Genomic DNA, 12,751 nt, shown 5'->3' with positions numbered 1-12,751 from the left:
TTTGAGAGTAGATTTTTATGTTTTTATTGTTTTTACAGCTGGTTCCTGGTCAACAACTGCCAAGCCCCCAGGAACTCATGGGGAAGATCTTGATCAAGAACAAGAAGAAACATCAGCACAGGGCCTCTAATGGTGGGAGCATCAGACGCAAGGACGGGACAGATGAACAGTCCTCACCTTTGAATGGTGTGTGTACACGCAACACACCAAAACCTAGCCTGATCCACTCTAACACAAAAGTGACTGTGATTGAAATGGTTGCCAATACATCAAAACAATTACAACAATAATTTATGTATACGGTTTCATCACACATTGGGTCCATTCACATGTGTTTTTGCATTTTAAAAAAAAAAGAGAGACGCAGAAAAAAAAAAAAAAAACACCAGGCATAAGCATTTGTGGATCATTTGAGAGAATCAATTAAAAATAATAATTTCTATGTATAATTTTAATAATTTTCTAAAATAATTTTTAGAAAATCCGTGCCGTGACCCCTTTAAAGTTTAAACTTGTTTTACCTTGAATGCGCATAGTGGAATACAAAAACATCCTCTGTGTGAACGGTCTCTTAAAGTGCATGTCAGTGTTTCCTCCATCAGCATTCAACATTATTGCATTGTCCTGCTTGATGTCCCAGCAAAAGGTGTAATCCATGATGTCTGATTTGCAATTAAACGGCTCTTTTCAACCAGTTCTTTTAGTGCATAAGTCTCAAACCCATGACGTAAACTTGAATCATTCTGACAGCTAGCTCACACACTGAACAGTGAAAAAATAAATGAAGAACCTTTACTGTGAACAGCTTTGTCTTATCTAGTATTACTGTCTTCAACAACCATTTCACATCTGATTTTGTATGATAAAGCATAACATTTAGTTCATTACTAATTCTCATGGGCCGTTTTATTGCACATCTTTCATGTCTGCATGATTAGAGAGTTAGGTAATGAACCATGTGTCATCATTTACTCTTCTTCATGTCGTTCCAATCCTGTATGACTTTCCCTCTTGGCTGTAAATGATGACATTTACAACTTTTAAACAATTTGAACTCTTTCATTAGCTACATTTTGCACTGAAAATGCATTAGGGTCTGTTTAAGTTGTAGTTTTCACTCTTTTTGTCGTCTTGAAACAATTCTGGCCCATTCAGTTACAAGCAATTTCATATGCACACAATGCAATTTTCTGTTACCAATTTCATTTCACATCCAGACCCATTCATTATGAGATTTGTGTTTAGATTGTCCATTGTCTGATGGGGAGGTGGGCCAGCTCATGTCCAATGGGGGCGAGAAGCTTGCAGAGAGGATGACCAAAGATCTTGATATCCGCAAGTCTATTGGTGGGTTTGTGCCTAGTTGACATGAGGTCTCAACCAATCAGGATGAAGACTGATGCCACTTAGGCACCTGTAGGGAAGTTCATGATTAATGTGTTTATGGTGTGTATTCAATTTTCTGTGTCTTTGTGTCTGTGTGTATTATTTTTTAATATTAATTTCTAGATCGGGGAGATGGGGAAAGTGAAGAAGAGGAGGAAGAGGAACCCATTCCAGATCCAAAGAAACACAACAACACTGATGAGGTAACTCATCTGTCATGTTTGCTATTCTTCTCTCTGTCTCTCTCTCTCTCTCTGTGCACCTTTGACGTGTCTCTCTGTTTCAGGGTACTGCGTACAGTGAGGTGAATGCTACAGAGGAGATGTCTACGCTGGTCAACTACATAGAACCTGTCAAATTCAAATCCTTTGAGGCAGCAGCCAGTGAGTCCTGATATCTTTCACATCATAGCTGTTACTATGCTGTGTATTTTATGTCTGAAACCAGTACTGTGTTGACCAATTAGAAGCCAGGACAGAATTATCTGTCCGCGTCATAAAGTCATTGTTTAGTCTGTCATGTGTCTATTTTTAACTTTGATCCCTCTATCTCTTTTCAGAGAGGGATAAGTATTTTGAGATGTCATCTTTTGTGGAGACCAAAGGCATGGACACATTAAAGAACTCTCCCAGCGAGTTTGTTGAGTATCCTTCACCAGCCTCAGTCAGCAGATAATGACTGCTATAATGTGCTGCATCCCAGTTGACCTACATGTAATATCTCCTAAAAGTATGTGTATGTGTAAAATTCTTGTATGTAGCAGTAGGGAAGGCAAGTTTTGGTACATACTACTGTGTCATAATAGCATCTTTTTGCACACTTTTACACACATCATGTCAATGTAAACTGGCCTGTCAATCATATTGTCTTATATACACTCCTCATATATACAGTCCACATTTCAGTTCATTTATTTATACTACTCAACAATTCTTCCTAGTACCATATTGTAAGTACAGTATTGCACATCTACTGTGTTTTCTAGTTTTAGACTGGATATCACTGGATCTGGATCTAGACTGGAGTGTTTGTGGATCTGATCCAAATATTCACCAGAAGTAGTAGACCATGACAGTATCTTTAGTATACTCATTTCAACATTTCTTGATTCTAATTTTGAATTCTATCTTTGGACAGATAATATACGAATCAGGACACAGTGATAGTTTTAGTTATACAGTTTGGTTGTGTACGTGTTTGCGCTTTTATATTCAAGTAATGTTGTTCTTCCTGAGCAAAATGTCTGTATTCAGATACAATAAAAAGCAGCTGAGTCGGATCTACCCCAAAGGGACTCGTGTGGACTCTAGTAACTATATGCCACAGCTCTTCTGGAATGTGGGTTGCCAAATGGTGGCACTGAACTTCCAAACTCTCGGTCAGCTATGCAAACAGCACTATATTATTGTCTTCTTCCTTCTGTCTAGTTGTTTTTTTCTACGTTTGTATATATTTTAGGAGCCTCTCTTTAAATAAGCTTATTTATTCTCTGTCTTAGACTTGCCGATGCAGCTGAACATGGGGGTGTTTGAATATAACGGCCGCTGTGGTTATCTGCTGAAGCCAGAGTTCATGAGACGCACAGACAAACACTTTGACCCCTTTACTATGGACATTGTGGATGGCATCGTAGCCAACACAGTTAGAATCAAGGTATTTTGTGCTCATGTAGTATGCTGTTTAAAGATATAGTAATAGTCAGCTATTTTACTTTGTAATTTCAAATGTAATATGTACAATCGTGTCATTTCTCACTTTTCCTTCGCATACGTAGATCATCTCAGGTCAGTTTCTGAACGATAAGAAGGTTGGTGTTTACGTGGAGGTGGACATGTTTGGACTTCCTGCAGACACTAAAAGGAAATATCGAACGAAAACGTCTAACAACAACTCTCTGGACCCAGTCTGGGATGATGAAACCTTTGTGTTCAACAAGGTAACAAATGAAAAGAAAAGTTTGTCCTAAAATGACAATTCTGTCATGCATAAAACTGTGAAGCTGTTTAATACGCTACTAGTCTACACTTTTTTTTGTTAAATGAAATGCTGTTAATTTCTATCTTTCTAGGTGGTGTTGCCCACCCTTGCATCTCTGCGAATAGCAGTGTATGAAGAAAACGGAAAGTTTATTGGCCATCGCATCTTGCCAGTATCGGCAATGCGCCCAGGTTTGTGCCAATACGAGGCAGTGATCTAACAGACTTGTTAGTCTGATACTGTACTAAATATCTACACTCCTACATCTGCTATATGTGTATGTTTATGTGTCTGTTAGGATATCATTACATCTGTCTGAAGAATGAGCTGAACCAGCCGCTCATGCTGTCATCCCTACTTGTGTACACGGAGGCACAAGACTACATTCCCAATGAACACCAAGGTAGGAGAGGTTTCTGTGAGACTGTGAATGCCATGACAATGAGTTTATAATCTGCTACAAAGATGTACTGTAATATCAGCAGCTGGTCAACTATATTGCTGTGCAAATACAAATGCTTGTGTATATATATTTTAATAAAACAAAAAAGATGGTTAATGGGTCACCCAGAGTATAATTCAAACCAGCAGTCTTTCAGTTATAAGTCCCGATCTTTGCCCTCTGTACCACTCGTTATCAGCCTTTGTAGCAGTCTTCCTCTTGTTTTTGTGTAGAGTATGCAGAGGCTCTGACAAACCCCATTAAACATCTTTCTCTGCTGGTCCAGAGAGAAAGACAGCTATTAGCACTTATGGAGGATCCCACTGAGGTCAGTTACTCCTTTCGACTTTACCTTAGATCGGTATCTATCATTTAGCAAATATCTGGCAGTAGCCCATATAAAATTCTGGTAATAGTGATTTTTCTCCGATTTGAATTTCTGCAACCAACCAATCCCCTTAGTGATCTCCCAATTGAACTTGCAGTCCTTGCAAAAAAATTCCTATTACTATTAGCTCACTGCTACATGAACTAACATCTTGTAGATATTTCAGCCATTAAGTGAAAACATTGTGTGTGTGTCTCTGCAGGGTGGACCTTTAAAACAAGATGAAGGAGACAAGTTTGATTCTGGCTGTGTGACCTCTGTTGACCCTATTTGCCCTCTGCCGTCTCCAACACTTCCTTCTGTACTCACTGAGGTCATGAACCCTCCTGCATCAGGTTTGGTCTCACCTCAGAAACAGTCACTCTTTTTCCTGCTGTCTTGCTCACGATCATTCCCACCCCCCACCCCCATAATGCCCATAATGTTTCAGTCATTCATTTCTGTACTGATGTCTATTAGAGGTATAGTGGTTCTCTGTATAAAAAAAAAAGATCTCTTTTGGTAAAGACATTTGGAGTGACTTGCACTAATGCACGTTCATCTATCTGTGTCAATTGTTGCGTCCGTGCGCCACTCTGCAATCGCAAAGACTTCACGGTGCTGTCGACTACAGAAACAAAGCATAGCAGAAGACGTTTGGTTATCACCTTGAATCGGCAGCATGGTTAAGAGTGGACAACCATTTATAAGCTTTTATAAATGGCTTTTATAGGGAATAAATTCCCTTTTTAAATTTAGTTCTCATGTTATATGAATAAAAAAAAAAAATATTATGAAGTTTTTGGATCTCTAGAATTATCTATGGCTTATATTTCACAGTTAGTTTGATTTATCAGCAAGTGAGTTAAACTTAAACTTCACCATGCAAGCACAAGATGGAGCACATCAGAAAGGAGCACAATGTTATTTACTAAAATATGTATTTTTAAAATATACATATTTCTTTTTGGACTTCTAAATTTACCTTGATTTTTCTTTTTCTCTGAAGAACATTAACTGCAATGAAATAATATAGAGCCCCCTACATTTACAAAATAAATCAATCAATATGTTAACACTTTTTTTTTTCTGTTTTATCTTTACTTGTCAATTTAACTCATCCTACTATTTTATTTATTTATTTATTTTTATTTAATGTTTAAAGTGCTCTCTGTAATGTATGTTTTGGCACACAATGTAGAGCATACAACTGTTTATTTAATAAAAATGTTTACTTAGTATTTCAAAGCAGGTTTTTTTAAAGTTAAGGCAAACTGTTACCAAGTGCTAGTGAATTCTTGTGAAAATTTCTAATTAAGAATACACCCCTTATCCCCCACTCCCAAACTAAACTGTACCAAAACAGCAATACGTACTGAACCGTGAACCGTAATACCTCTAATGTCTACTTATGAATATGCATGTCATGTTCATTAAGTGACCTGAGTGTTTGTGTGTAATATATTTTAGGCCCAAAAGAAGATTTAGTCAACAATATTCTTAAAGGTAAGACTCACTCACCCTCATCTAACCATTGTACCTTCATCTTCATCAGTCCCCTTCAAAGTGCTGAGTGAGAGGTGTTGCATATCACGGACAAGCTTTGTAACTAATTGTGTTTTGCAGTAATCGAACCTCAGTCTATTGATGAGCTCAAACAGCACAACTCCTACCTGAAGCTGTTGAAGAAGCAATGCAAGGAACTCAAGGAGCTAAAAAAGAAACATCTCAAAAAGGTCAAAAGCACTTTATTCTTGCAACACCACTTGCAGTTGTGTGTTATGTAGGGAATGTACCGTCATGGTCGCATTTAACCAGCTAATATGCACGTATATTTTTACCTAGATAAAAAAAGAAGTTCAGTTCTTCAAGACCAGCTTTGATGTTTGGTTGAAAGAGCCTGGATGGAAAGGGTGTTTTAGCATATTGCCAGGCATTGCTAATATGTTTGAACATGCACTGTAGCTAGCGTGTCTTAGTTGATAGGCTTTGCTTGTGGTACATAGACAGATTAATCCAATGGACCTTTTTTACATTTCTGGGTTTCTTAGCAGCGGAAGTCGTCATAGTTGGGTTAACTTTGAGAGCAGTGAATGGGAGAGTACCACAAACATATTTTTTGCATTCCCATTTGCTCAAATAGCAAAAGAACAACTCCCACGATAGTGTTTTCATAACTTTCAAAAAAAAAGGAAACACCCTTGCATTAGTGTTAACTAGTTTTTTTTGTAATTTGAGCAAAGGTGATATAATATAAAGTATAGTGTTATAACAGTACATACATCTTTTTAAAAATCTAAATCTAAAAAACTTTCGAGGATTTACGATGCTGATGACTGTTGAAATGCACCATCACAGTCATGTGAAAAGGGTCCATGGTTCGGACATATTTGCTGTTTGGCAATATTTTTCAGGCAAAATCCAGTCATTTTTGTAGGAATCCATGCAATTGTGAATTTTGCATGAGGGCAAAAGATTATGCCATGCAGATTTCCCAAATGTGTTCAAGTTGGTCACTCAGATTTGCTGAACTTGCCAAGAGAAAGCTGATTGCTTTGAAAGTGAGCTTTGCTTTATACATTTCTTCATTATTGTCAATACACAGTGAACCTTTTTTTGTCCATGAAAATTAGCAGAAATTTGGTGGTTGTGGCGTTATAGCTCTGGGATTAGTTAAATTAAATTCATTTATAAAACTCTGTAAAACCTTCTTTCAGACGTTTAATCGTCAAAACAAACAAGCATTCATTACAAATTTGAAAGCTTCACTTTAGAACTGGGGCTGTTTCTAAGAAGTTATTATAGTAACAATATTATAGAGCAAAGGTCTCCAATCCTGGTCTGGGAGAACCTCCAACGCTGCTTATTTTAGATGCCTCCCTATTCAAACACACGTGATTCAACTCCTCAACAAATGTGTGTGTCAGATAAGAGAGACATCAGAAATGTAGTGTTGGGGGTTCTCCAGGACCAGGATTGGGAACCACTGTTATTGAGCGAGAGAGCATGACTCGAGTCTACCACAGTTCTCAGTAGATAGCAATGGTGTTAGTAGATTTTCTGTATGGCTGTATGGCTATTTGAAGGTCAGATCGTTTGCTAAAATTATATGGTATGTTAAAACCCTCAAGACCTGGAATGACTTTATAGCCATGCAGTTTTCAAAAATGAATCAACACGTTAAAACATCATCAGCCAATATGTATCGATCAGTCAACAGTGCTGTGGCATAAGAATGGCGAACTTATATCAGCGCCATAGCGCTCTGACAAATGCTGCAACTATGCTAGTCTCTTTTCAACAATAACTTAAAGAATGTGTTTTTGTGTGTTTCAGGTGTGGGCTCTCAGTAAAGAACAAAGGACTCGCTGTAGTCAGCTGAACTCTGACCTCCAGAGGAAACGGAGTCAGATGGAGAAGCGTCTGCGCTCCAGTCTGAGGAAAAAGTGAGGACATTTAGATTCAACATTGACCGTTTGGCCTTCATTAATGTTGGCCAGGTGGATATTTTGCTTGAGTGCTGTAATTCATACAATGATCATAGAAAGATCAAGAGGTCAGAAGCTCAGAGTGGTAAAGGAGCCAAACTGAAATGAATGTTCAGTTCTCATGAGGAACATTGTGTTTAGCAGAGAATAATGGAAGGGGTTGTGATCAGACTCTCTGACGGATATTTTACATTGTTTAAAGCAGGGAGCGACACCAAGGGTTAAACGCAGACTGTTTTATTTCGTTATAAGTTGAATGAGAAGCCAAATACTCTGACCTTTCATAGAACATCTGATCTTTTGAACAGTTTTCACATGCCCACTGTCACAAATGTGCTTATTTTATTAGTGACCTAGATGTAGTGTCGAATCAGAACAATTGCTACATTTTACAGCAGAACCTTTCTTAGTTTTACATTGATCAAAATTCCTTAACTTTGTTAATTTCCAGGGTCAAATTATATTTTAAGAAAAATGAGAAATTCCCCAAAAAATGAAACCTCACTTAATGTCAAAAAGGTTGCTGGACTTTGGTTAAAAGAACATTGGAGACTGTTCGGTTTGAATGATCTATTATTAAATAGATGTTTGCTATTTGTGTGTGCAGTGGGTCAGAGGAGGGTCATAGGGAATTGAACGAGCTGGATCTTGAGGTGCAGAAACAGATGGACCGGATCAAAGAGGAGCAGATGCAGGAGCTTCTTGTGCTTAGACAGACACAACTTCAGACAGAGAAAGAGGCAAAACATTTCCACCTCAAAGAGGTATGACACACAACAATAGCCAAAGACACAGCGATCACAGCTGCTCTGTAAGGCACTACACACACACACTGCTAAAAATGTGTATTTTTTGTGACTCTGTGCTTCTGTGTCAGGCCAATCAGAAACTGAGGGAAATCGCTCAAGAATGCCAAATGACCCAGATCAAGAAGCTCAAGGATGTGTGTGACAAGTGAGAAACTTTTTTCTGTGTTTTTGTGTTTGAGGTGCATTTGTGTGTTTGTGGACAAATGCTAAAATGTCACTTTTCTACCCGCAGAGAGAAGAAAGAGTTACAAAAGATTCTGGACAGGAAGAGGCTGAACAGCATCGTTGAGGCCAAGAAAGCAGAAAAGGACAAGGCTGAGGCGTGAGTAATAGTTTTTCTTATCTCAAGGACAGTGCCAGTGACAGTCTAGGGTTAAAAGGTTAGTCTGACCAAAATAAAAATTCTGTCATAATTTAGTCAACCTCTTATCATTCCATACTCGGAAAGCTTTCTTTCTTCTGCCAAAAACAAAAGAAGATATTTTTAAAAAATGTGGGTAGCAAGCAGTTTTGGTGACGATTGACTTTCACTGTATGGTAGGGGTGTAACGATACATGTGTTCATACCAAATCATCACGGTACGGACATCTCGGTTCGGTGCATGAGGCCTTACAACGAATACAGGCAATTCACCCTCAATTCAGAAGGGGGCGCCTGCAAGTAATGCAGCGCTGTTTGATAACCACCAGCAGAAGAACAGGCGAATGCCATGAGTTGCACACTTGAAAACAAAGCCCACTAGACAGTGACCATGTGCTGATTCTGAACGTGTCTCTCACTGACAAAGGAGTATACTTTAAAGGCTTACGCACTCAACTGTTCGCAAAATGTAGCTTTGTGCTCGTGTATCCTACCTCTCTCATTCGGCACAAATCCAAATATTCCATAATATTTCCATATTTGCGATGTATCTGAATGCAAAACTATTATTCATTATAGGCTTTGTACTTCAGTCGCGTTCCAACGGTGACACAGAGGCTGGCACGCTGATGTTTGGTTCACTGTATTTTATTTTGATCAAGTACCAACTGCGCTGTCAAGTTAGCAATGCTGGAAGTTATGTTTTTGTGTGTGTGTGTGTGCGCACACACACACATACATAACTTCCAGCATTGCTGGAATAAAATACACACGCGATCACTTCAACTGTTTCTTTATACCAGCAGAATCAACTTAAAACACTCCCGTCATTTATTGTCTTATTAATAATGCATCACTGTAAAAGGTCTACTTTTATTTGTGTACACTCACAATGAAAACAGTAAAATAAATGATAAGAAAATAAATAGGATGATGCTTCCTGCCATTTGAGTTTCCTTTCTGTGAACAAATTAAGCGTGTCACAAAAATGAACTGAAACTCAGCATAGCATAGCCAATATAGGCTATGTTACGTGTCACACTGTTTTTATCCCCTTGTTTATCTGTTTACTAAATCAAACATATTTCAAGTATTTATTCCTTGTTTGTATATACAGTATGTACTGCAGATTTTATATATATAACATTATAATTTAATATAATATTTAGTATTTTCACATCTAGGTGGAAAATATTGTAATGTGTACTACTGTCTGTTCAAAATAAATGAAAAGAAACCTAGCATAGTAGATTTGTTGTTTGTTTGTTTTCTTTCTTGTTGTACCGAAATCGTATCGAACCGAGGTACGTACCGAGACATCTGTGTACTTTTACACCCCTACTGTATGGACATAAAAAACCTTATCTTGATTTGTGTTTTAAAGAAGAAAGTAAGTCTTACAGGTCTGGAACATCATGATGGTGAGTAAATGATGAAAGCATTTTCATTTTGTGGCAAACTAAACCTTAAAGTGGGTTGCCTCAGTAGCACAATGGATGCTGAGGATAAATGCAAATGAAATATTAGTGACCTGTGAATGGATTGTAAGGAATGGACACTACCTGCCTTAAAGGGATAGTTCAGCTAAAAATGAAAATCATCATTATCATCCTCACCCTCATATCTCACTGTTGTTTTGGACCCCACTGACTTTCATTATATAGACACATACAGTTACATCCCCATTTTTTCAAAAATTTTAAGAACAATCTGACCTATATCTTAATCAGAGATGTTCTAAGATGCCTTGGGATATCTGAAAAAGCAGCCATATTTCTCATTATCCTGTTATGGTAACTGTCAGATAAAATGAAAGGGAGAAATAGAGAGAAATGTGACCATTTGTGAATGTGCTGCTGAGGCTCATCAAGCCATTAACATCACTGGAAACTTTGGAAAGGTCAGCATTTCTCTCAGCACTTCAATGGTAGTGTACAGTGAACGTAACCTTCTGTCGTTCTCTCACTCAGCAGGGAGCTGAATGAGATCAATAGAAAACATATCAGTGAATCAGTCACCTTAATCCGTCAGGTGAGTAGAGTTGTGGAAAAGTTTATGAATTTAGTGTTATTTGTGTAAATATCTCTTTTTAGACCATTTTAATCTTACACCTTGTCCTAATTAGGTGCCACTCAAGTTTTCATTGTCAGTTTTTTAACAGTTTTTCTTGTATGTACAGAATGCATAAAGGCCATTACACACCGAACCGACATCAAAGAACTAGTGGTGACGTAATTTGTAGGGTTGGCTTGATACCACAATTTTGGCTTCTGTCCAATACCAGAATCTAATATTTTTGTATCGATAACATATGTGACAAATAAGCAGCCTCAAAAGAACTGAATTAAAAGCTATTTTTATTAAAAACACTACATGAAACTTTACAGTAACAAATGTGTTGCTTGTTCATATAGGGCTGCACGATGAATGGTGTTTTGAACGTCATCACAATTTCTGCTTCTCTCGATTTATTAAGCATAATCATCTAAGATATTATCTTCTTGTGGTCTGGCTCCTTAAACTGAACAGCCAGTCAAATTGATCTCTCCCAATAAGCTCTGCCAACATACTCAGTTGTCCGAAGAGCTGCCCAGGTGGGTCTGACTAGTGCCAGTGGTGTGGAACACTGCATAAAAACTCGATTCTTAATGATAGGCAACATTCACTGACGACAATAAAATCGTATGCAATCAGTAGATATTAGATGCTTCTGAGTGGCCCTACTCCACAAAGCTTTCTAGTAAACAAGCACTTGACAAAATGTCTCATCAGTTTTGGACAGAAACTCATTGCCGTTGCTCCGAACCTCGTTAGGACAAAGTGTTTCTGAGCCATACCAAACAAAAGTTCAAATAAACAAGGTCAATCTTCCTCATGAATTTCCTTCATTCTTTCTCTCTCTTTGTGTAGCTGGAATTTTCTCAAGGGAAGCGTCAAGAGAAGTTAAAAGCCCTTCACAAGGACATCCTTCAGAAAATAGAGGAGGAGGTTCCTATGGTCAGTCCATGCACAGATTTATTCCACCTTCATTCCCTGTTCATTGTCGCATTATTTTCTTTTACTGATCGATTCCACCTATTCATGGCAAAATAAAAAAAAAATAAAAAAATTTACCACAATAACTACTGTATATTTTCTGCCAAAATACTGCAGTTACAAGAGATAATGTCACCACTGTCATCAAGAAAAATAAATGGTCATTTCAGATTCTGAAAGCTTTTTATACTGTTTGAAGTAGGGGTGGACAATACACTGGAAATGATAATCCTGTAGAAATTTGACAGCCGGTCTGCATTTAAAATTGTCACAATTATGCTAATTCAATGATGCAGTACTGCATCATCACAGTAGTTCATCATTTGCACACATTTTTAAAGAAGCCAGTTTAAACAGATTTTAAAAGCGCAATAAGATGCGAAAGAGAACTCAGTTCTGTATTTGAACACTGTTTAACAAACAATTTTCTGAGCATATACACTCAAAGCACCCACAAAGAGAGGTGCCTATAATAGCGTTTGTAGGTATTGAAGCTTTTTCCATGGGATTTTATTCTCAAAAGATCAAATACAAAATTTGCATGCCTATCCGGTTGTAATCATTGCTCATCTGGACGAGCATTTGCGTGAATTTCTTACTTCTGATATATATATATATATATATATATATATATATATATATATATATATATATATATATATATATATATATATATATATATATATATATATATATATATACCTTTTGTCCCCCTTTGCCTTATTACTTGTAATTAGTACTTATTTTTAATACTGAACTTTTAATTACATTACTTTGGTCAATATTAGTTTTTACTGTGATATCGAAATTGATATTGAGAACTCTGAAATTTCAGTGGTATCTAAAACATTGATATTGCAACAACCTTATTTTCAGCTTAAGTAA

At 37.3% G+C, this 12,751-nt stretch overlaps 1 protein-coding gene across 2 annotated transcripts in view; it reads left to right on the top strand.

Annotated features, from left to right (window-relative positions):
- plcb3 (phospholipase C, beta 3 (phosphatidylinositol-specific)) overlaps window positions 1–12,751 on the top strand; it is a 53,366-nt gene that overhangs the window by 37,085 nt on the left and 3,530 nt on the right. Inside the window, exons 14-33 of one of the 2 annotated variants that reach the window (XM_058781415.1) lie at window positions 39–186; window positions 1,246–1,347; window positions 1,510–1,589; window positions 1,673–1,769; window positions 1,946–2,030; window positions 2,640–2,764; window positions 2,885–3,039; window positions 3,161–3,322; window positions 3,455–3,554; window positions 3,662–3,766; window positions 4,039–4,133; window positions 4,396–4,528; window positions 5,643–5,678; window positions 5,799–5,908; window positions 7,509–7,618; window positions 8,268–8,424; window positions 8,538–8,614; window positions 8,702–8,791; window positions 10,804–10,861; window positions 11,741–11,827. In XM_058781415.1, coding sequence (XP_058637398.1) covers window positions 39–186; window positions 1,246–1,347; window positions 1,510–1,589; window positions 1,673–1,769; window positions 1,946–2,030; window positions 2,640–2,764; window positions 2,885–3,039; window positions 3,161–3,322; window positions 3,455–3,554; window positions 3,662–3,766; window positions 4,039–4,133; window positions 4,396–4,528; window positions 5,643–5,678; window positions 5,799–5,908; window positions 7,509–7,618; window positions 8,268–8,424; window positions 8,538–8,614; window positions 8,702–8,791; window positions 10,804–10,861; window positions 11,741–11,827 — 2,112 coding nt within the window. Of the gene's footprint in view, window positions 1–38; window positions 187–1,245; window positions 1,348–1,509; window positions 1,590–1,672; window positions 1,770–1,945; window positions 2,031–2,639; window positions 2,765–2,884; window positions 3,040–3,160; window positions 3,323–3,454; window positions 3,555–3,661; window positions 3,767–4,038; window positions 4,134–4,395; window positions 4,529–5,642; window positions 5,679–5,798; window positions 5,909–7,508; window positions 7,619–8,267; window positions 8,425–8,537; window positions 8,615–8,701; window positions 8,792–10,800; window positions 10,862–11,740; window positions 11,828–12,751 lie in introns of both variants that reach the window. The other variant, XM_058781414.1, reaches the window with a different exon arrangement.

The sequence above is a fragment of the Onychostoma macrolepis genome, chromosome 07 (genome assembly GCF_012432095.1).
Source record: "Onychostoma macrolepis isolate SWU-2019 chromosome 07, ASM1243209v1, whole genome shotgun sequence".
NCBI classification, from domain to species: domain Eukaryota; kingdom Metazoa; phylum Chordata; class Actinopteri; order Cypriniformes; family Cyprinidae; genus Onychostoma; species Onychostoma macrolepis.
This window is presented reverse-complemented; position numbering and strand designations above follow the sequence as displayed.